General features: G+C 38.0%; 2 protein-coding genes across 5 annotated transcripts in view; both read left to right on the top strand.

Moving 5' to 3' along the window:
• The first annotated feature begins 354 nt into the window (after positions 1–354).
• On the top strand, positions 355–1,300 carry LOC116742538 (spliceosome-associated protein CWC15 homolog). Its single transcript, XM_032610255.1, has 2 exons — positions 355–717; positions 944–1,300. The coding sequence occupies exons 1-2, from the start codon at positions 370–372 to the stop codon at positions 1,247–1,249; spliced, it is 654 nt and encodes a 217-aa protein (XP_032466146.1). The 5' UTR covers positions 355–369; the 3' UTR covers positions 1,250–1,300.
• Positions 1,301–9,160: 7,860 nt separating this feature from the next.
• The window catches only part of ANGPT1 (angiopoietin 1), a 278,627-nt gene continuing 265,695 nt past the window's right edge, over positions 9,161–22,092 (top strand). For 2 of the 4 annotated variants that reach the window (XM_032610145.1, XM_032610143.1), the window contains exon 1: positions 9,161–9,893. In XM_032610145.1, coding sequence (XP_032466036.1) covers positions 9,597–9,893 — 297 coding nt within the window. In that variant the 5' untranslated portion in view covers positions 9,161–9,596. Of the gene's footprint in view, positions 9,898–22,092 lie in introns of all 4 variants that reach the window. The other 2 variants (XM_032610144.1, XM_032610146.1) reach the window with 2 other exon arrangements.

Here is a 22,092-nt window from a genome sequence, read left to right as displayed (position 1 = left end):
GATACTCTTGTTTAAGGTAAATCTAAAATACATAGAAAGCTTAAACTTTGAGGTAAGGAAACAGGTAAACAGTAGTATAAGGGGCATGTATGCAGTTTTGATAAATACAGTGAAGGTGAATGTGATACAGATTCAGGAAACATCTTGCAAAACATGCAAGTTGTTTGGTACCTCAGGAGCTAACGGTCCATCTGTATATATCACAAGTAGAAGGAACATTTACCGATAGAGAATGAAATGGCTATGACAATCTTTTCCATTTTCCATTTATGTATGGTTGTCTTCTATTCTAGCCTTTCTTTCTTTGCCACAATTGTCCCCTTTAAAGATTTTTACTAAAAGTGAGCGGCAGCAGGAAAGCAGACTAAGATGACAGCAGCAGCTAGGCCAACTTTTGAACCTGCAAGAGGGGGGAGAGGTAAAGGAGAAGGTGATTTGAGCCAACTCTCAAAGCAATATTCAAGCAGAGACCTACCCTCTCATACAAAGATAAAATATAGACAGACCACTCAGGATGCCCCTGAAGAAGTTCAGAACCGTGACTTCAGGAGAGAGTTGGAAGAGAGAGAGCGAGCTGCTGCAAGAGAAAAAAACAGAGACCGACCAACCCGAGAACATACAACCTCCTCTTCAGTGTCAAAGAAGCCTCGGTTGGACCAGATTCCCGCTGCCAACCTCAATGCAGACGACCCTGTAACAGATGAGGAAGATGAAGATTTTGAAGAGGGGGAGCTTCCCTGGTGGCGCAGTGGTTGAGAGTCCGCCTGCCGATGCAGGGGACATGGGTTCATGCCCCGGTCCGGGAAGATCCCACATTCCGCCGAGCGGCTGGGCCCGTGAGCCATGGCCGCTGAGCCTGCGCGTCCGTCCGGAGCCTGTGCTCCACGACGGGAGAGGCCATGGCAGTGAGAGGCCCGCGTACCACAAAAAAAAAAAAAAAAAAAAAGATTTTGAAGAGAAGAGTGATGATGATGATACTGCAGCTCTTCTTGCGGAGCTGGAAAAAATTAAAAAAGAAAGAGCTGAAGAGCAGTCCAGGAAGGAACAAGAACAAATGGCTGAAGAAGAAAGGATTTGTGTGGAAAACATTCTGAGTAGAAACCCTCTCCTTAATCTCATTGGCCCATCCCAGCCTCAGGCCAACTTCAAAGTTAAAAGAAGGTGGGATGATGATGATGTTTTCAAGAACTGTGCAAAAGGTGTAGATGATCAGAAGAAAAACAAAAGATTTGTAAATGATACGCTGTGATCTGAATTTCACAAAAAGTTCATGGAAAAATATATTAAATAGTACAGTTTTATGTGCTTAATTAAAGGCTGTAAAATGTAAACGATATGACTTTATTTTGGTTTTTTTGTTTTTCTCTCCCCCCCCATCTAAATTGTGTATAGGCTTCCCTAATTTTAAGTTCCAAAGTATCTTTTCCTTTATTGATTCCTAACTTGATAAGGACTGGGAATTGGTTTCACCAATTGCCATCTCAGTATTTCCAGTCATACGTTTTTCTTTTGAATATGGGAAGAGGAATCTGCTTGTAATAAATATTTTTAATAATCTGTGTCAAAAAAAAAGATTTTTACTAATTACAAGAGAAAGATAAAGAGGAAAGAACCAAAACACATGTTCAGTGAAAAATAAGGCATACATTTTTTAGATTTAATGGGTGCTTCATTTAAGATTACCATTAAAATGATGTCTTTGCCTATCAATTTATGAAGTAAGAGCCTGGTTAAAGCCATTTTATAATATTTTCACATGTTTTATATACCACTGGAATTTATTTTCTAATTTAATTGCCAAATTCCTAATCTAATTAGATTCTTAGGGGAAGCAAAATTAGTATTGGAGAAAAAATAGATAAAATAAGGTTTTCTTTACTTTTGTGCAAGTCATGCCAGGCTGTATGTTTCATGTAAGATTAATAGAGGAGTGTTTCAGTTCTCTTTCATTTTATCAGAGGCAAACACTTGCTAGTTTATCTTACTATCCCAGGAAACAGAATGGGGCGATATATGCCACAAGTCTAGTCATAAAAGAAGTTCTTGAAAATAAGGTCATCTTGTTGAATTGGCCAGAAATGAGTTGGATAACAAGTCATGCTGATGAAGCCATAAATGGCGTCCACATTGCTACCATGGTTTCCAGAGAATAAAATTCTTATCATGCTACCAAATGTGACTGATTTATAAGTCTGACCTACTGGTGTCTCTGTGAAGTAGTATATTCTTACTAAATTGTTTCCAACTTGTTTCATTCATTCAACAAATATTTATTGAGCACCTATTATGTGTCGGGCACTAACTGTTTCAGGTGTGGGTGATGCAGCAGTGAGAAAAAACATTGAAGTCCTTGCCCTCAAGGAAACCAGAGCTGTTTATGTGAACTACCATTGCAAACATGGTCACCCTCCTATATGAAAATGTGCTTCTTAATTAAATATTCTGATTTTTAAGAGGTTCAAACGTGATTTTAAACAATTAAAAAGATGAAATGAGGGGATATGAAGTCAGGCCATAAGATTCAATTAAACAAGTTTAAAAGCAGGACTATTTTTGAACACAAGACAGAGAACTCACATTTTCAAACAACAAGAACTAACATTTAGAGCACTTGATATGCTCTAGACACTTTGCTCAGTACTTTATATCCATTATCTTATTTAATCTTCACATCTCCCTTATATAAGTGGTACTGTATTATCATCTTCATTTTATGGATCAGCACACTGAGCTTAGACTAATTAAATGTCTTGTCCACTGTAATCCAATCTTGTTTACTAGCATAAACAAGAAATAAACAAAAACAAAACTAAAGCAGTCCGTCTCCTACCTTGACATCTATGGAGCAGTTTATCCAATTTGGCGGGAGGAAACAGAAAAGATTAGATTAACACAGAGTATGAATGCAAGACTAAAAATCAAAGAGTGATAGATTTTAGAAAAATTCAGGGATCTTATTTCCCTGAAATAAGTGATTGATCCTTTTTCTTCCTCTTCCTCTGACGAGCAGAGGTTGTCACAACTCTCTAATCACAAATACAAAATAACAGAAAGTCCTCTATGTTTAAGTCACCGCTCAATGGAGGGAATTTATCAGCCTTGGCTACAAGGATTAGCCACAATCCAAGTGCTGTTGGATATACATGAGTCTTCAAATGGTGATTCCAGCCATTCCTTTCAAATACGTGCTATTTCTTAGTTTCTGAGAACATTTTAAATACGTTTTTTCCTGAATTTGGAAAAGTTAAGACAGAGAGACCTTCATGTTTTTCTCTCATGTAGTATTCAAGACTTCTGTAGGGAAAAAAGAGTAAATGCAAAGTGTTTTATATGCTTTTTCCTGTAATAAAATCTCATTTTACTGGATCTTCAATGGAAATCTTTCTCCATTCTGGTATGAGGGGAATTTTGGCATCTGTATTTCTACTTGGTACAGTCTCCAGCTGTTTGTTTACTTTTCTGACTTGGGTACTTGTAGAAGTTATCTCTGTTGTAGAATTAACAAGTAATCTCACTCTGGAAAGTATTTCTGCAGTGTTTCTTGAATGGTTCTTCAACCATGGCAATGTCCACGAGTGGCTAGGAGTGTTAGGTATTATTCCACTGCCACTCCGGGGATTTGCTTTGGAATCCATGGACTCTGAGTCTCTTATGTAGCTCTCCAGAAAGTGAGGTTTGGGGGCTTAGGCAAGATCAGCACAGGAAAACCTCCAAGGGAGAGTGATTCTTCTGTGTCTTCAGATCTCATCATCAAGAATGAAAGTGAATGAGTCAGTCAGACAGTCAGCTGGATCACAAATATTTATCAGTTGCCTCCTATGTGCCAGGAAAAGGGTATATAGAGTGATCAAAAAGACAGATAAAACCCTAGGGAGGCTCTAAGCTAGTATGAAAGACCAACATGAAATAAATGACTTTGGGTCAGTATTAACAGTCTAAGTAAACCAGATGTTAGTTATTTCTGTATATGGAGCAAGGACCAATGATTCTTCTCACTTGCCCTAAAGAAGTCACTTGCCCAAAAGCATATATTTTACTGAAAATGATGAGAGATTTTTACCTCATAGGAAATGCCGTTTCGCTCCAGGTCTCTGTACTTGATATATCTCTCCCAGTTTCTCATAGCCACACAGCCACAAGCTTCCTCTCTCTACCTCTTTGGCTCCAGTCCTCCATTTCCAGATCTCTCCTTGCATCCCTTCTCTCCTTTCTTAGGTAGACAGTTAATTCTGTCTCATCTCTTTCCAGCTTGCATAGCTGCAATTAAAAACTGACTTAGCAAGCAGCACACCCACTAATTACCAAGAATTTCTCTCATTAGAAGGCAGGGGAATATTTATATAATAATTTTTATTTCCTCACCTACCTATATATCTCCACCCACTGCAGTGTCTTCCTCACCCCCACCCAACTGCAGTGTTTTCACCTCTTTGCAAAGTCTTCCCAAATGGTTTGAGAGTTCCCAACTGATATTTCACATGTCCCTACAAAGTGCTGTCAATCACCAGGTGATATCCTCCCTCTTTTTCTTTTTCTGTTTTAGCCCCCTGTGGTTTTTTCATCTGTTGTAGATACTTTTGATGCCTACACAGTCACATGAAGGGGTCTTGGCTCTCCCGCCAGGGTTTTCAGCCAAGTGCCCTCCTTTTAGACATAGCTGCCAGTACCATAGCCCCACTGATATTCTTGAGCCCTAAAAGTTCTAGGGCAGAGCCATAGAATATGGTACCCCTAGGAAATAGAATATATTCTAAGAATATATTCATAGGATATGTGCTGAATGACATTGTGTTTAGTATGCAAGGAGGGGGAATGCTTTCCCACTCCTTTCTACCTTTCTCACCCCTTGCCATCATAGGGGTCATATGAATACTAGAGGAGTATCTGATGGTGTTTTTGAGAAATAAACTCTTATATTGTATAATTTTATTTTAGCACATGATAATCATGATATATAACAGGTGACATGGCACAGGACTGATCATTCAGAACGGACCCAAAATATAACTTGAACGATCAGATTGGATGTTCGTTAGCAGATAGGACAAATATATTGGTGCATCCTAGCTTAATATTAGCTCTGTTTTGGAAGATCGTAGCATGAATCCATGAAGGCTGTGGTTGGGAAGAGAAGGAGACCAGTCTTAACTATAGAAGCCATGTTATTCCTGTCTCCTAAATTAAGAAATGTTTTCTCTCTGTTTTCTCGTACTCAGGTATTGTTGGAGGCATTATAGTTCATAGGGATGTGAATATAGGCTCCAGAGTTAGATGGACTGAGGATCAAATTCCTGTTCTGCCACAAAAAGATCATGATCTTGGGCAATTAACCTCTATATGCTATAATTTTCTTACCTGCAAAATGGGAATAAAATGCATAATTATGGGGGTGCTGTAAATATTAAATGAGGAAATTAATTTTTTTTTTTTTTTTTGCTGTACGCGGGCCTCTCACCGCTGTGGCCTCTCCCATTGTGGAGCAAAGGCTCTGGACGCGCAGGCCCAGCGGCCACGGCTCACAGGCCCAGCCGCTCCGCGGCACGCGGGATCCTCGCAGACCGGGGCATGAACCCGTGTCCCCTGCATCGGCAGGCGGACTCTCAACCACTGCGCCACCAGGGAAGCCCGAGGAAATTAATTTTTTAAGTGTTAAAAAATGTTATGCATTATTGTACCATGTTCTTGTGTCTAACTCATTCTTTAGAATAACTTTGGCTTCATCCTGACTCTAGGCTCATCCAGTCAATGCAACAGATGTGGCCAGTCATGTAGTAGTTAGATACTAAGTAATTAATTAGCTCATTCACTCATTTCTTTTTTTTTTTTTTTTTTTTTTTTTTTTTGCCGTACGCGGCCTCTCACTGTTGTGGCCTCTCCTGTTGCGGAGCACAGGCTCCGGACGCCCAGGCTCAGCAGCCATGGCTCACGGGCCTAGCCGTTCCACGGCACGTGGGATCTTCCCGGACCGGGGCACGAACCCGTGTCCCCTGCATCGGCAGATGGACTCTCAACCACTGGGCCACCAGTGAAGCCCCCACTCATTTCTTTAATTCTTTCATTCCTTCAACTAAAGGGCATAGTAAGCACTGGAGACCAATGATGAAAATGAGGAGATGACTTTATGAGCTCACAGTTAGAGGGGATACAGACCAAAAAAGAAATAATTAGAAAGCAGTGTGAGAAGTGCCATTATGGAGATAAGAAGAGAAGGTTATTGAAATGCATCAGAGAAAAGCCAATTATTATGCCTGGAGAAATTAAGAAAGCCTCACAAAAGAAGTAGTAAAGACTTGTTCTTAGGACAGATTTAGGGCCATCAATTTCCTATATAAGTGGTGTTCCCTATCCCACTGGAAATTTCTGGATGAGCGTAACATTTCCTGGGACTATTGTAGATATGAGATCAGAATCTTAAAGCATATACCTCCTTATTCCAGAGCTCTGATAATGCAAATAAAATACAAAGATACAAGACTTTCAAGATTAAGCTACCTTAGTATTCAATTGAATAAAATTATTAATTCTTTAGAACATTTTTAAACTTTTTTTGAGGTATGGTAGAGGAATTTAAAAAAATATGGCTTGTTTTTCATGTTACTTCTTAAATTCTAAAGTCTTCTAAATTACATCATTTCTGAATAATCAGCAACAACCACCAACAGTATTGCTACCGGTTAGGTTTAGTCCCTGAAAGCATATGGTCTTTAAAGTATGTCATTAGGATCTTCTAATGCACCCAGTGTCTCCTCAGCTGAAGTCCCAAAACACATAAGTCCATTTTGCATGTTCCTGTGTTTTCCAGTTGCTTAAAATTGATGTTGAGATTTTTTTTTTGGATTGACATCAGTACTTCCAGTGTTATGTGTTTTTGTTTCGTTATTTTTCTGGAAAATAAATCAGTCTCTCTTTCTCTTACTGTTTCTGTCCCCTCCTTTCTTTTTTTAATTTTTATTTTTACCTTTCTTAGTTGTCTACTTTCCTCTCAGGAAGTTATGCATTCCTTCTTTTCATTTGTTCAGATTGGAAAAGTTTAAATGAACAAGCATATGTACATACACACAGACACACACACACACACACACACACACACACACAAGGAGGAACAGATTTTTTAACAATCGTGGCTGTTACAAAACACAGGAGCACTTAAATAGAGATCTCACTACTGCCTTGTGTGTCTTCTGTCGATTTTTGGCTGTATTTAGTTCTTCATGAAGCACTTACAGGTGTTGGTTTTGGACTCTTTTCTTTCCAGGGATAATTTTTGAAGCAAGCAATGTTGGAAAATGTTCTCAGATAATCTGTACTCTGCCAGTGCACTTTGTCCTTGTGGGCCCTTAAAAAATCAGTTTCATGTGGGTTACCTGTCACTTTGTATGTTTGCTTTTTAGGTACGAAAAAGGATTAAATCACTTTGGTTGTATAAAATGGCTTTTAATTAGTTCTTTTTCTTCTAGGTACAATCACTTAACCTGCTTTAAGACTGAATCAGTGCAGTTGGAGCCCTTTTGGAAGCCTTTTGGCTGTTGTTGGGTTAGAAAAATAGAGTTGGAATCAGTTGGCCAGAGTTCACATACTGGCACCATCACTTGCTAGCTATGTGACTTGTGACCGATTAGCCTTTCTTTGATTCAGTTTTCCTATTGATAAAAATAGGGTCAAAGGTAATATCCATGTCTTAGGTTTGTTGGGATAATTAAATGAGATTGTGTGTAAGGAGTATTTAGCATAGGCCTGGAAAATAGTAAGCTTTTAATAAGTGTCATTCTTATTATTGCATGTGAGTGACATAGCCAACAAGGAGACATGCAACATCAGGAAGAGGCTACAAAGGCAGTTCAAAGACTATCGCTATGTTTGGTATTACTTGCTTCCATATCTGTCAGTTTAGAAATTTGTTATTTGGTGTGGAAAGGACTGATAAGTCTTGGCACAATGTTTTCCCCCAAGTAAATCACATTTTTTCTGGAATTTGTTTTGCCCTCTCCTCTAACTTCTCTTCACACGCCAGTCTCTAACCCCTACTGCCCTTCATCCACTGCCCTGCCCCTCCATTCCAGGACATGAGAGTCAACATCTGTCGCTTCGTTTTCACACCATGACTGCAGTTGGGAAACTCCGTTCCCCAAAATCCTTCCCAGTTCTTGGTGAAAGCCCCTGGTTATAATTCATGTTTTCCACACACACTTAGTAAAGATTGCAGTGCTGTAAAATTAATTCTATAATTATCACCTGTTCTTTATGTTCAAATGTTTACATGCTACATTTAAGAAATCACTTTCTGATAATTTTTATTTCTTTACTTAATAGAAGCACAGCAATTTCTCCCATACAGCACTTTGCTGCCTCATTAGCACACCTGATATGTTTGTTCTCAGATAGTTTGTCTATACATCCACAGGAGAATTTATGTAGAACTTCCATACCAGCATTAAAGATAGCCATAGCAACACCAAAGAGGGCCTTGTGAAATATATGATTACAATGTACCACGGGAATTAATAATTCTCAGGCCACTGTCTTAAATTGTAACCAGACTGTTTTTGTAAGGAAGTTGCTCAGTTTATGTACACAGAACACATAGGGCTGCATTCTAATTGGGGGACCAGTTTTATTTAAAATTTGTATCTCAGAAAGTACTTAAATTATTCTACTTAATATGCCTATGCTATATTTGAGTGATGTTATGAAATGTTTTGCTAATTTGACCCTTCCTGATAATTTCCTAAAAGTCTAAGTGAATACAATGAAAGAATACCATCTCTAAAAATGGTTTTAGTATCTTTTTCCCCAGAGTAAAGAATAAATTTTTTAAAAAATAATTATACAAATTTATCATTCACTATAAAAAGTAATTTTACTAGACACTATGTCAGTTTTCTTCTTCGGGTTCCCCAATTAAGTAGGACTTTAAAAACATACTGTTAGTTTACTAGATTTTAGTAGGTCAGCATGCACACCAAAAGTGTATTAAGGTGGACTGCTCTATTGATTTGCGGTGAATATCCTAAAGGCTCAAGGCAGTTTTCTGCGGAAGGGGCGGGAGGGCCATACATGATCGAGGTCATGCGCATCTAGCCAATTTGTAAGACGATCCAGCCGCTCCAAGCCATCAGCAATTCTTAGCATAGGGGCACACTCATGCATTCTTGTCAAGTCATCTTGTGAAAGGCTGCCTGCTTCCAGCTTGGCTTGGATGTGCAACCTTAATAAAACTCACTGAGGTCTGGGAGAAAATAGCAGATCTGCAGCAGATAGGGTAGAGGAAAGGGTCTAGAATATGTACACGCAGCTGACTCAGGCAGGCTACACGCTGAACGGTTACACTGAGGAAACCATAAATCTCAGCTACTATGCAATAAATATCTCAAGTTTTAACTAAGGAAACTATCTTTACAGTGAAATTAAAAAAAATAACATTTTAGAACAAAGCTAACAGATGGCTAGTTTTCTGTGATTCTTCTACAAAAGCTTTCTTTGAGAGGGGAAAAAGTCAAACAAACAGGCAGTTTTACCTGAAATAAAGAACTAGTTTAAAGGTCAGAAGAAAGGAGCAAGTTTTGCGAGAGGCACGGAAAGAGAGTGCTGGCAGTACAATGACAGTTTTCCTTTCCTTTGCTTTCCTCGCTGCTATTCTGACTCACATAGGGTGCAGCAACCAGCGCCGAAGTCCAGAAAACGGTGGGAGAAGATATAATCGGATTCAGCATGGGCAGTGTGCCTACACTTTCATTCTTCCAGAACACGACGGGAACTGTCGTGAGAGTACGACAGACCAGTACAACACAAACGCTCTGCAGAGAGATGCTCCACACGTGGAACAGGATTTCTCTTCCCAGAAACTTCAACATCTGGAGCATGTGATGGAAAATTATACTCAGTGGCTGCAAAAAGTAAGTGATTGCTTTCAGTTTCTAAATGCACGGAGCCTTTCCTGTTCTTGCACTGCAGCTAACTTAGAGTTCCTTAGGGGAGCATGTGTGTGTTTACCTTTTGCTCCAGGGGGGCAGTGTTTGCAAATGCAAGACGGCTCTTTCCCTGTGACTTCACGGGTGAGCAAACGTTTTTTAGGCTTGTGCAAACCTCTGAAGGTATGGTGGCACCCCGTTTTGTGTGCCTAATACTGGCACATTTTATGACATTTCTGGTTTTCCCTTATTTAAAATTTAGCTTAAGTTTTCTATCAAAATCCAACTTAAAAAATTGAGTAAGTTAAAAAATAAAGTAATAATGACAATACTAGTTTAGGATCATATCGATTTTACAACAAGAAATTTTCTTCAGCTAGGACAGAAAATCATCACCAGATACTTATTTTTCAACCTCTAGTAAAGTTAGTATGAAATGAGAGTAAATACAAAATACGATATTTGATTGGAGAACTTGAATAAGTATATAAAGGTAACAATTTCAGCAAGTAGTAGTATAGTAAAGGACTGATTTCTGTCATATATTTCTTCTGTCCTTGAGAAGAAATCAGGAAGATTTATTTTAATGTGAACTCATCAGGAAGAGGTTGTTCACCCACTATGAAAGGAGAAATTGAGCCAGTGGTGGCTGTTCCCGAAGATATGCACCTGCAGATTTGGGCTGAACACAATATGTAGGCTTTGGTATGTTCCTGAAGTACCTCTTTCCTCAGGACATTGTAGTTAAACACAGTGCAATATGGGAGTCTAAGTATCCAGATAAATGTTAATGTTGAGTATGCATTTAAATCCCAATTTGTAAAAATCAAACTAAACATTTTATTTAGTTATTTCTGTATAAATCATTTAAAAGTTTTTGTTGAAAATATGCCTATAAAGAAATAACATACTTTCTGCAGTTCATTCCCTCTTTACTCTCTGTTTAATTGTGTAACAGGTAAGCAGCAGATAACAAGTGTATTCAAATATATCACTGGAAGGGTGGCAATGTCAATGTCCCATTTGTGGAAAGCTTCTCCCCCAGGGATCTTTGCTAAAAATTCAGTTGGTGTGTATGGGTAGGAACGCAAGGAGTCTAGTCTTCTTTAAGTTAGTCTGTTAACAGAACAGACCCTTTAAGAAGATAAAAGATAGGGAAAGGACAGATGCTCTATTTTGTTCCTGTGTGGTCACGCTCACTTAGATCATCTCCTGCTGAATCATGCCCAGTAATAGTTATTTTACTTTTTGTCCACTAGGGACTGAACTAAGATCACTGTTATTTGATTTGACAAATTAACTAAAACTTAGTAGTTTTAGAGTTTCCAAACCTGGAATTTTAGTTAATCTTTCTATTGTAGATTACAGGTGAAAAAATACATAGGCAAAATAATAGCAAGCAAGGAGAATTCTGCAGTCTTTTGATAATATAGCTTAAATTTCAGGCATTAATTACAACAGCAGTTTATAATAGAATATATATTTTTTTCCTTTCACAGAACTTATTTCCATCGTGAACAAGTGAATTTGGTTGAATAGCTTATTACTATTCTCAATACACCGCCCATATAGTTTTTAATGAGAATTTAATCATAAATTAGTCCAGATTCATTGAGGGAGGTGGAGAGGGAAATTTAGTTCCAAATTGTCTTCAATGAGCTATTCTACCAAAAATGTAATATTTTGTTTGCTTAAAATATACAATCAAAATGGTGATTTAAACATAGTAATGCGTATTTTTTTTTGTTGCTATGCAGTTATTAAGCAGTAGCAGGGTAAATACATGATTCTGCTGGGTTTAAATCATGCCCAGGCTTCACATGTTAATGTTTCAAATAAATTTGATTTTTGTTTGCATTGTTTTTGGTCAATGATTATGAGTTAGTTTTCAGATTATAGCCAGGCATAATTATGAAAATGTTCTTTGGTTATATTGACCCTTGCTAGCATGAATCAAGCCGAATATATGCTGAAAATGTCCCTGTTGGTATGAGTCAGAGCAGTTTGGCTTGACTATTGTCCGTTTAAATTTGCACGTCTTTTGTCATTGTTAATGTGATTGGTTGGAGGATCAAGAAACCAAATAAATGCATTCAGCAAAGAACTTGCTAAAGGCTTTCATAAATTTCCCTTAATTAGAGGTTTTCCATACTTCAAGTTCTAAATTTCATGTAAGGTACTTATTTTGATAATTCAAATGTAAATCTTTGTTATTGTAACCATTTGGTATGCTTAATACTATAATTTGTACTACTTCTATTTTGATTCCCAGTAGTTGTGTTAGGATAAGAAGCAATGCACTGCAGAAAGTGAGGCTATCAGTGTAAGTGTAAATAATTCATCCATTTATTCAACAAAAAATAAAAGCATATGATTATTATGCAGCTCATATCATCACTATCAGGAATTCTTTTGATGCTGAATGTGTATTATCAATGCTAGAAGCAGATCGATGATAATTTATATTAATCTATTACCTTCCTCGATGTTTGGTAAACTGGGTTCTTTTAAATATTCTTCAGAAAACGCTGACTGTCACTATAAGTCACCTTATGAAACTTATACTCTCCAATCTCATTCCTCAACTTTTCTGGTCTTACAACTGAATAAGATGATAAGCAAGGTGGTCAGCAGGGCATAGGATGTGTTGGTCACTGTAAGTACTGGAACTGTTACGGCACTGGTCTCTTGATGCGATGGATTTAATTCTCGGAGATCAGGTTTCCATGATAACTTGTCGATTAACACCAATGTGAGATAGGTTTATAGCATTATCCTTACTTTTCAGATAGGGAAAAGCAATATACATAATTGTTCAAAAAATCACATTTTTATTGGGTGAAACACCTGGGCTATATGTCTAGGTTTGACTCTCTTCCACCATATAGCTTTTTTCAGAATTATTAGCAAACCATACCCATTACCAGAGAGTGACCAGATCTTGGGATAGTGACAGTAAACACAAAGGCCTTTGTGTCTTCGCCACTTTCTTGTGATTCCTTTCTACCTTTCTATTACACAGAAATGTCTGTTGTTTAATGTCTACTCCACATCCTGTGCTTCTTTTTTTTTTTTTCTTTTTTGCGGTACGCGGGCCTCTCACTGTTGTGGCCTCTCCCCCTGCGGAGCACAGGCTCCGGACGCGCAGGCTCAGCGGCCATGGCTCACGGGCCCAGCCGCTCTGCGGCATGTGGGATCTTCCCGGACCGGGCCACGAACCTGTGTCCCCTGCATCGGCAGGCGGACTCTCAACTACTGCGCCACCAGGGAAGCCCCTGTGCTTCTTGAACTATTGTTTTCTTTCTCTCATATACCCAAAGTTCACAAATATGTGTATTTAAAACATTCGGATTTAAAATATTAGAATTTGGGGGAATGCTTAGAAAGTCTGTTTTGCCTTTGCCAAACGGTGTCTTTTCTTTTTTTGGTTGAAAGTATAAATACATTGAGTTAAAAAAAAACATGCCTTGTAACAGAGAACAAGAGTCTATCTACTATAAGCATTTCACACTAGCTAAAATTGACAAATTGATTGTTAGTAAGAAATGTAGTTATGAATTACGATCCAGAATATTTTAATAAATGAAATACTTTTAATGAAGTGCTTGGCTAAATTTTTCTATTGACAGCATTTTTTGACTAACAGCATCCTCTACTTGAATATTGTATTCTTTTCTTCAGAGAATTAGTATTTGGCATGCAGTTACCTGAAATATATTAATGATGATGATAATCTTTTTAAAAGCCCTTGTATTACACATATTAACTCATATTAATATCTACTCATAGAAGGTGACTTCCATGAGGCCAGTGATGTGTGTTTGTCCAGTGTCATCTCCCCAGGGCTTAGAGTAGTATATCATCCATAGCAGATAGATAATAAGTGTTTGTTGATTGAATAAATGGATGCCTTGTCTATGTGTTGCAATCTACATTTTATTATGTACTGTTAACACTTTGGATATACACCTTCCTTCCCTAAGTAGATTTTTAGTTGTCTTGTAAGCAAGGACTATGTGGAGGAGGAAAAATAATTTTCTCTCTACCCTTCTAGGTTCATGGCTGAGACTTTTCTATAATAAAAAACATGTTAACAAGAGAAAAACAAACAGAAGTTTAATAACATGTATACCTCTTGGATACATGGGAGATGCCCAGGAAAATTGAGTAACTCCCCCAAATGACCCAAGCTTCCACCTTAAATACCGTCTCCAGCTAAAGACAAAACAAGATGTTGGGTAGGGAGAGCCAGGTTTTCAGGTAAAACATAGTAAACAAGAGTATGGTTGTTGTGAAGATTTAAGTCCATGCCTTCTCCATTGATAGAGTTGCTAGAGGTTTAGTCATCTTCCTCTTGGAGGTACAGAGAGTGAGACACCCTTACAAATGGAGATCTCCCTTATAAATGTAAATTTATCTTATAGAAGGCTAATTTCAACTTGGTTTTTAGAGCTTTTCCTATGTCTGCTGTTTCTTAAAAATATCAGCCTGAAATAATCCTTATGCCAAAATTCATAATTTGGCGTGACAAATTTTTCTCCCCTTCAACTACATCATGCAATTATTTTTGTCCTAATATTAATTAAAAAGATATTGAGTCTAGAATATGTGGTATTAATTATCCAAATTGTATTTAGCCAATGGTCTAGGATCTTAAAAACTTCTATGAATTCATTTGTCTTCTTAATTATTCTTTAAGAGTCATGTTGTTGCTGGTTTCTCCATGAAATGTACCCACACTCCACATATCCTCAAAGGCTGAGTTCTCCAGTGTTATCACATTGCATGTATCATGTTAGCACTGCATTTCCATGTTGTGTGGCTGTTGTCATTTTCATTATTTGTTTTGAGGGCTGTTCGCCTACTTAGACTGTGAGTCTGTAGAGCGTAGCAAAAGTCTCTTTATCCATCTTTATATCCCCAAAGATGTTTATTAAGTGTCTGAATAATATCTCTGTTATCATAATATAAAAATAAAAGCATCACATGTTCAAGTGTGTGGTGCCATGTATAAAATAAAGCAAGTTGGGCTTCCCTGGTGGCGCAGTGGTTGAGAGTCCGCCTGCCGATGCAGGGGACACGGGTTCGTGCCCCGGTCTGGGAGGATCCCGCGTGCCGCGGAGTGGCTGGGCCCGTGGGCCGTGGCCGCTGGGCCTGCGCGTCCGGAGCCTGTCCTCCGCAGCGGGAGAGGCCGCAGCGGTGAGAGGCCCGCGTAACGCATAAAAAAAAAAAAAAAAAAAAAAAAATAAAGCAAGTTAAGGGACCTTGCAACTGCTTTCAGATGCTAAAGTTTGCTTCTAAGTTACTTGAGGGTCATCCTGTGGGATGAAAAAGAATTTTATACTTCCAGACCCATAGGCAAACAGTTACTGCATACAGAAGTGGCATATATTTACATATATTTGTAATAATAATATGTGAACATGTGAATCTAAGTAACTAGCACTTACTTCTCATCTGTGCATTGTTTTCGTGGCTGGTGACTGTGCAAAACTAAGCCAGAGAGGATACTCTCTGTTTTATTTGCACATGTGAGGGGATTTCTAGAGTGTGTAAAATGAGCAGACAATTGATCAGTATGTTTTTAAAAATTTGTCACTAAATTTGAAGAAAATATGCATATATGATTTATGCATAGAGATAGAAAAAAATGACAATTGCCAAGAAAGGTTAATAGGAATAATTGTCTTTTAAACTCAGTTGTAGAAATTTCTCCACCAACTTCATTTGAGAGTAACCCCTGATTTTCGAGCTAGGTAGAGCTCTTTAGTTAATGCCTCTGTATTAACTTTTCAGTGAATAGTTAGGTTTTATTACTTGCTCATTATATTGTAGAATTGAAAGATCCAAGAAGGCATAAAGACTTTCTGGGCCCCAGAAGTTGGCATTTGGAGCTATAACAGCCTTTTGGATTTCTCTGCAGGAAGGAGCAAGCCTTCCCGCAAACTGTCTCCATTGGTGGATGTCAGGTTTTAGGAGCGTGGCAAGTAGGTTCTTTTCTATGGGTGATTGCAGCCTTTCTTACTCCTGACTGTGAGCTTTCACATTGAGCTTTCTTTTAGTAGCACTCATTCATATGTAATTATTGGTTCAATAATTTAAAATGAATGAGAATGTACCATTCTTTTCCTTAAAATCCCCCTACATTTTTCCATTACATGAGAAAAGGATCCAGATTCTTTACCAGGAGGTCCTATATGATCTGCCCCCACACTCCTATCTGGATTCCTCATTTACCACCTTTCCCTCATTCCAGACACTTAAATGACTTTAGCCTTCTTGTTATATCTCCAGCAGACCAGCTCTTTGCTGTCTCAGGGGCTTCACATTCTGTTTGCCTAGCTAGGAAAATTCTTGCCCCAGATCTTGGCATGAATGACTTTTTCTCTTCATTCAGGTCTTGCTCAGAAATCTTCTCAGAAAGTCTTCACTGAGCACCATTACCTACCACTTTCCTCCACTCTGCTACATGATTTTCTATCATAATATATGTATTATTTCTTCATGGCATTTACCACTGTGACCTTTTATTGTTTATTGTTTGTCATATAATTTATTCCGTCTACCTCTACTAAGAACGTAGACACAACAAGAGGTCCTTGTCCATCTTGTTGCATGCAGTACACCTTACCCCTAGAAGAGTGCATGACACATAGTAGACTTCGGTAAATATTTGCATAATATATTCTCCCAGACCCTGTATGCTATGAGATAGAGACTGTGCCTGTCTTGTTCACTAGTTCTTATTTATTATTTTATGTATTATTTTGATAGCAGATAGCAGATCTACTTTTCTTGCACAATGCCTGGAACGTAGTTGGAAAGAATACTTTCTTTTTAATGACTAGAGGAATGAATGAATTCCATGGGCATATTTTGACTAAAATTAAATATATGTATCAAGATGAGACTTAACTATGTTCTATACATTACCCTACTAACTATGTAATGGGAGAAATTTTAATTAGTCCTGAGTTTCCATATTCTGTTACAGAGGTCAGCAAACAATGGCCCTTGGGCTAAATTGTGCCTGCTACCTATGTTTGTATATAAAGTTTTACTGGAATACAACCACACTCATTCCTTAATATACTGTGTATCCATTTGTAAATAAAGTTTTATTGGAACAGAGCCATACCCATTTGCTTATGTATTGTCTATGGCTGCTTTCTTCTTATAAAGGCAGACTTGAGTAGTTGCAACAGAGACCAGAAGGCCCACAGAGCTTAAAACTTGACATGCAACCCTTTACAGAAAAAGTTTGCTGACCCCTGTTGTATATCACAAAATGAATACAGGATTAACATTGAGACCATCGCAAGGTAAATTGTGAGGTTTGCTGTGTGGGAAAAAGATGACCTTCCAAGAAGCCAAATAATCTTCAGGTCCGTGCCAGTTGGCATAGAGCCTGTCTAAGCCATTTCTTGGTGTGGTATTGGGACATGCTGTGAGGTGACATTTTAGAGTACAGGCAGGGAAATTTCATGTCTTTTTTTCCCCCCTGCCCATCTTGATGTGAACAGAGAAACAGTCCAAAAACAGATACACGTTAAAAAAGAAAAAGCACCTGAATAACAATACAAATCAGCAGCCTCTGGTTAGATGAGTCTGGGTGCCCGGGGGTCCTCTGCTATATGTGCCTGTTTCATCCTGTTTGTTGTGGCATTAGCAAGAAGGTTGACAAAATATCAGAGGCATTCTATTTTCATAGAAATGGGACTCTGACTCAGCCTTTTACATTCAGTCTATTTAGAAACCTTTCCTCCTTCTGTCATTTGTTTTAGATATAAATATTACAAGTGTTCCCACTTACGTAGATGATGAGAGGGGAGAAGCAACAAGTGGGATGCTCAGCTACAAAATACAGAGGTTTATCAGCCCCTATACTATAATTTGTTAATTAAGGAGGTTTTGTTTTCTCATTCTGCATGCCTTGTCTCTGTGTGGAAACATAAACAGCCTTTTCCTGGGCCTTGTCTTCTTCTATTCTTTTTTTAATACCACAAGCTATATTGTGTCATTTGCTTACACGCACAACCCTAATAACATTCTGAGTCAGCCTTGCCTTTTGTTCCAATACAAGATTATCGTTTGTTATGAAGTTGGGAAGTTCCAAACTCCCTTTGGTTCTAGCCCCATGGTCTGAGGGAAGGAGGGCCTCTTAGTGTTTAAAACTCTTTACAAAGTGTACAAAAGATGTGCCCCCTCCCTTATCAATGAGGTTTCTAAAGAATGAAGCACTCTGTGGATCATCTTTTCTTATATTTGGAGGCTCTGTACCTAAACACTCTTCTCTAATTCTTACATAGAAATATTGGAAATGAGAGGTTTTCAGCCTTGTTTAGTCTTTGTTGCCTATCCAAATGATCTGATTTCTTCCTTTAAACAAATGAAAAGGTAATATTTAACCAAGAAAGTGACGAAAAACATATAAAGCCAGATACGACCCTACTGGTAGCTAATAATTTCATCAATAATGTATTTGGGCATATGCAGATTTTTTCTTTTGGCAGTAAGTGCTGGAGAATATAGAGCAAAATAAATGTAGTAAAGTATATATACTATATGATTATACAGCTTACTTACTACAGGTCTACATTGGCATGTATTGAAGTTCGTGTTGAACTATTGAAAGTGCATGCAAATTAGCATCAAGCTGTGTCTAAAGTAACTCGGTAGCTGAAATATTAATAAAATGCCAATGAAGTGAGAATACCTTGAATTGTTAGTAATATATACATGGAAGCCATCAAACTCACTGGCATCATATCGGTAAAATTACTGTATATTTCTGTGGAACGGCTGATGATAATTTAGGAAGGTGGTATATTTTAAAGTTTCGTTTTATGTGTAGTTTAACTTATTAGGAAGGTGCACACTTTACAGATAGTCTCTATTTTGTTTATGAAAGCTGAATGCGTTGAGTTATAAAACTAGACCTAAAGATTATTGGAGGGTTTCCCTCCTACGCTGTTGGTGGGAATGTAAATGGGTGCAGTCACTGTGGAAAACCGTATAGAGGTTCTTCAGAAAACTAAAAATAGAACTACCATATGATCCAGCAATCCCACTCCTGGGCATATACCTGGACAAAGCTATAATTCAAAAAGATACATGCACCCCTCTGTTCATAACAGCACTATTCATAATAGCCAAGACATGGAAACAATCTAAATGTCCATTGACAGATGAATGGATAAAGAAGATGTGGTACATATATACAATGGAATACTACTCAGCCATAAAAAAGAACGAAGTAATGCCATTTGCAGCAACATGGATGCAACTGGAGATGATCATCCTAAGAGAAATGAGTCAGAAAGAGAAAGACAAATACCATGTGATATCACTTATATGTGGAATCTAAAATATGCACAAATGAACCTATATACAAAACAGAAACAGAGTCACAGACGTAGAGAACAGACTTGTGATTGCCAAGCAGGGAGGGGAAGGAGAGGGAGGGACTGGGAGTTTGGGGTTAGTAGATGCAAACTATTACATTTAGAATGGATAAACAGCAAGGTCCTACTGTATAGCACAGGGAACTATATCCAGTCTCCCAGGATAAACCATAATGAAAAGAATATGAAGAAAAAGAATGTATATATGTGTATAACTGAGTCACTTTGGTGTACAGTAGAAATTAGTACAACATTGTAAATCAGCTATACTTCAATTTTAAAAAAAGGTTATTGGAGGGTTTCCATTCCCAGAGAACAAATAAATATTTTATATATTTATTTATTTACTTATTTATGGCAACGTTGGGTCTTTGTTGCTGCACGCGGGCTTTCTCTAGTTGTGGTGAGGGGGAGCTATTCTGTGTTGCGGTGCGCAGGCTTCTCATTGTGGTGGCTTCTCTTGTTGCGGAGCACGGGCTCTAGGCATGCGGGCTTCAGTAGTTGTGGCATGCAGGCTCAGTAGTTGTGGCTCGCGGGCTCTAGAGTGCAGGCTCAGTAGTTCTGGCACAGGGGCTTAGTTGCTCTGCAGCATGTGCAATCTTCCTAGACCAGGGCTCGAACCCGTGTCCCCTGCATAAGCAGGCAGATTCATAACCACTGCACCACCAGAGAAGTCCCAAAATAAATATTTTAAAATCCCAAATTTTAATTCATTTCTAAACCTTTAAAGATAATTCCAAGATTTTATAAAACACTTTAACACTGTTCTTATCTTCACTATTACTATACAGTTGACTAGACCAAAATGCAGTGGGTATTTACTGCAGCTAAAAATTTGGTTTGCTGTACCCAGAAGACCTTACATCTACCTTACCTCAAGTGCACAGACATAAGAGGCGAGAATTGTATCTTTATTACTAATATCACCAGTCTTTTCTTTATTTTCCAATTTTACTCAGTTTTTAAATATCAAGAACAGAGCTATAATAAGCAGTAGGTTTAATATAGTATTAATGAATAATTTATTGAATAAATTGAATATTTAATAACTTTTAAATGTCAGTAATAGAGTGAAAGTTTAATATTTTTAACAAATGAGCTGATGAACTGTAAATATTTCTTAGCAGTGGAACCCAATTTCCAAACAAGTTATTAGGCAGAAGCTTAAAGTGTAATCTAAATGCAAATCAAGGGGCTAGAGGAGAACTGGAGTGAGGCCCCACCATGACCCTGTTCCTCAGCCCTTTCCTCAGAGACATCCTTCAAGGGACCTTACGTGTACAAAGAAATATATGTTCAAAGTAGCTGCAGTGAAACTTTCAAATAATCAAATATTAGGTCGGTAAAGTTGCCAAAACCAATCTACTGGCAGACAGAAAGAAACATAACAGTTGAAAATTTGAATATTTATTGGCAGGCTGATGTAAGAATGTCCAAATCTGTCATATACAAAGCAGTTTAAGAAAAAACTGCAGGTTGTTCAAAAAAAATAATAAATGCAGGTTGTTCTAGACTCAAAAGTGTTTGAGGCCTACCCATATTTAACATGACCCAAATATGTTAAGATAATAGACAATTCTTGGATAATTAGTGGCAAATTGTTATAACTTATCTATTTTCTAAATTGTCCAATTTCATGATAGTTTATACTTCTCTGTTTTAAATTTAGGAACATGAATTACATTGATTACTTAATATCTCAAGCTGCAATTTTCACTAAGAACAAAATTCATTGTTAAGGATAGTGAAAGGAAATATGAATTTTAAGTAGGCATTTTGGTATTTTCAGAATTTTCAAAGATTCTTATTAGATGTACTCAGCTAATCTTTGTTTCTATTTCTAGTATGTGACACTTAACAGAATTGCCATTTTCTTTTTCATATATGCTGGCTATTTAGCGTTTTTAAAGACACTGTCTGGACTGTGAAAGTTAATTCAGTTAAGAATAGATAAAAGTCATTCTTGAATCCACTTTCCCCAAAACACCTCAGCTGCAACATATGACAATACGCTGAAAGAGAACAATCATATGAAGGCAATGCCTTCAGTTCCATTAACTCTGTGGCACTTTTTCTCTTTCAGAGGTGAATAATGCAGAGCCATTTGATATACTGATGGGGTGAAGGCTCCAAAGTCAGACCTTATATGAATTTATTATTAACTTGCTTATTATATTGGAAATGAAAGTTCTAATTTTTTTTCTGGCTTCCCAGTGCCCTGCTTTTTCTCAAACACCAGTTTGCCCATTCTGCACTTTGGAGACTTCTGAGGCTTGAAAACCAAAAAAGAGAGATGGTGAGGCAGTCCTCAGCTAGACAGACAGAAGGACTCAGAGGACCTTACTCCAGGCCTGGGTCCTTCTCATTCCTCTTCTTTCCTCTGGTATTGCCTTCATTAAAGTCCTATGTGATGCTTCTTGTACTGGCCTTGGAGTGGAAGTGTTAGAAAGAGGATGGACAAGAGGGTGGGCAAATGAACAGGGAGACCAGAGACTGTCCCTTTATTGGTGGCTGGAGGGCGCAGTGAGGGCCCACAGGACTATAGTAGTGTCAAGAAGACTGCTTCATAAGAGATGGCAGTGAGTTCTGCCACGGGATTTTAGGATGCAGGCATGAGTCATGGAGCTAAGCACCTGCCATTAACAAAGGACAGGCAGTCAGTTAGCCAGTTATCTAATCAAATATGCACTGTGTACAAGGTGGTCTGCTAGGTACTGGGAGACGGCGATAAATCCACTATAGCCCCTGTGGTTGAGAAGCCTAAACCCATTGAAATAGAC

This window comes from Phocoena sinus, chromosome 17 (genome assembly GCF_008692025.1).
Source record: "Phocoena sinus isolate mPhoSin1 chromosome 17, mPhoSin1.pri, whole genome shotgun sequence".
Taxonomy (NCBI): domain Eukaryota; kingdom Metazoa; phylum Chordata; class Mammalia; order Artiodactyla; family Phocoenidae; genus Phocoena; species Phocoena sinus.
This window is presented reverse-complemented; position numbering and strand designations above follow the sequence as displayed.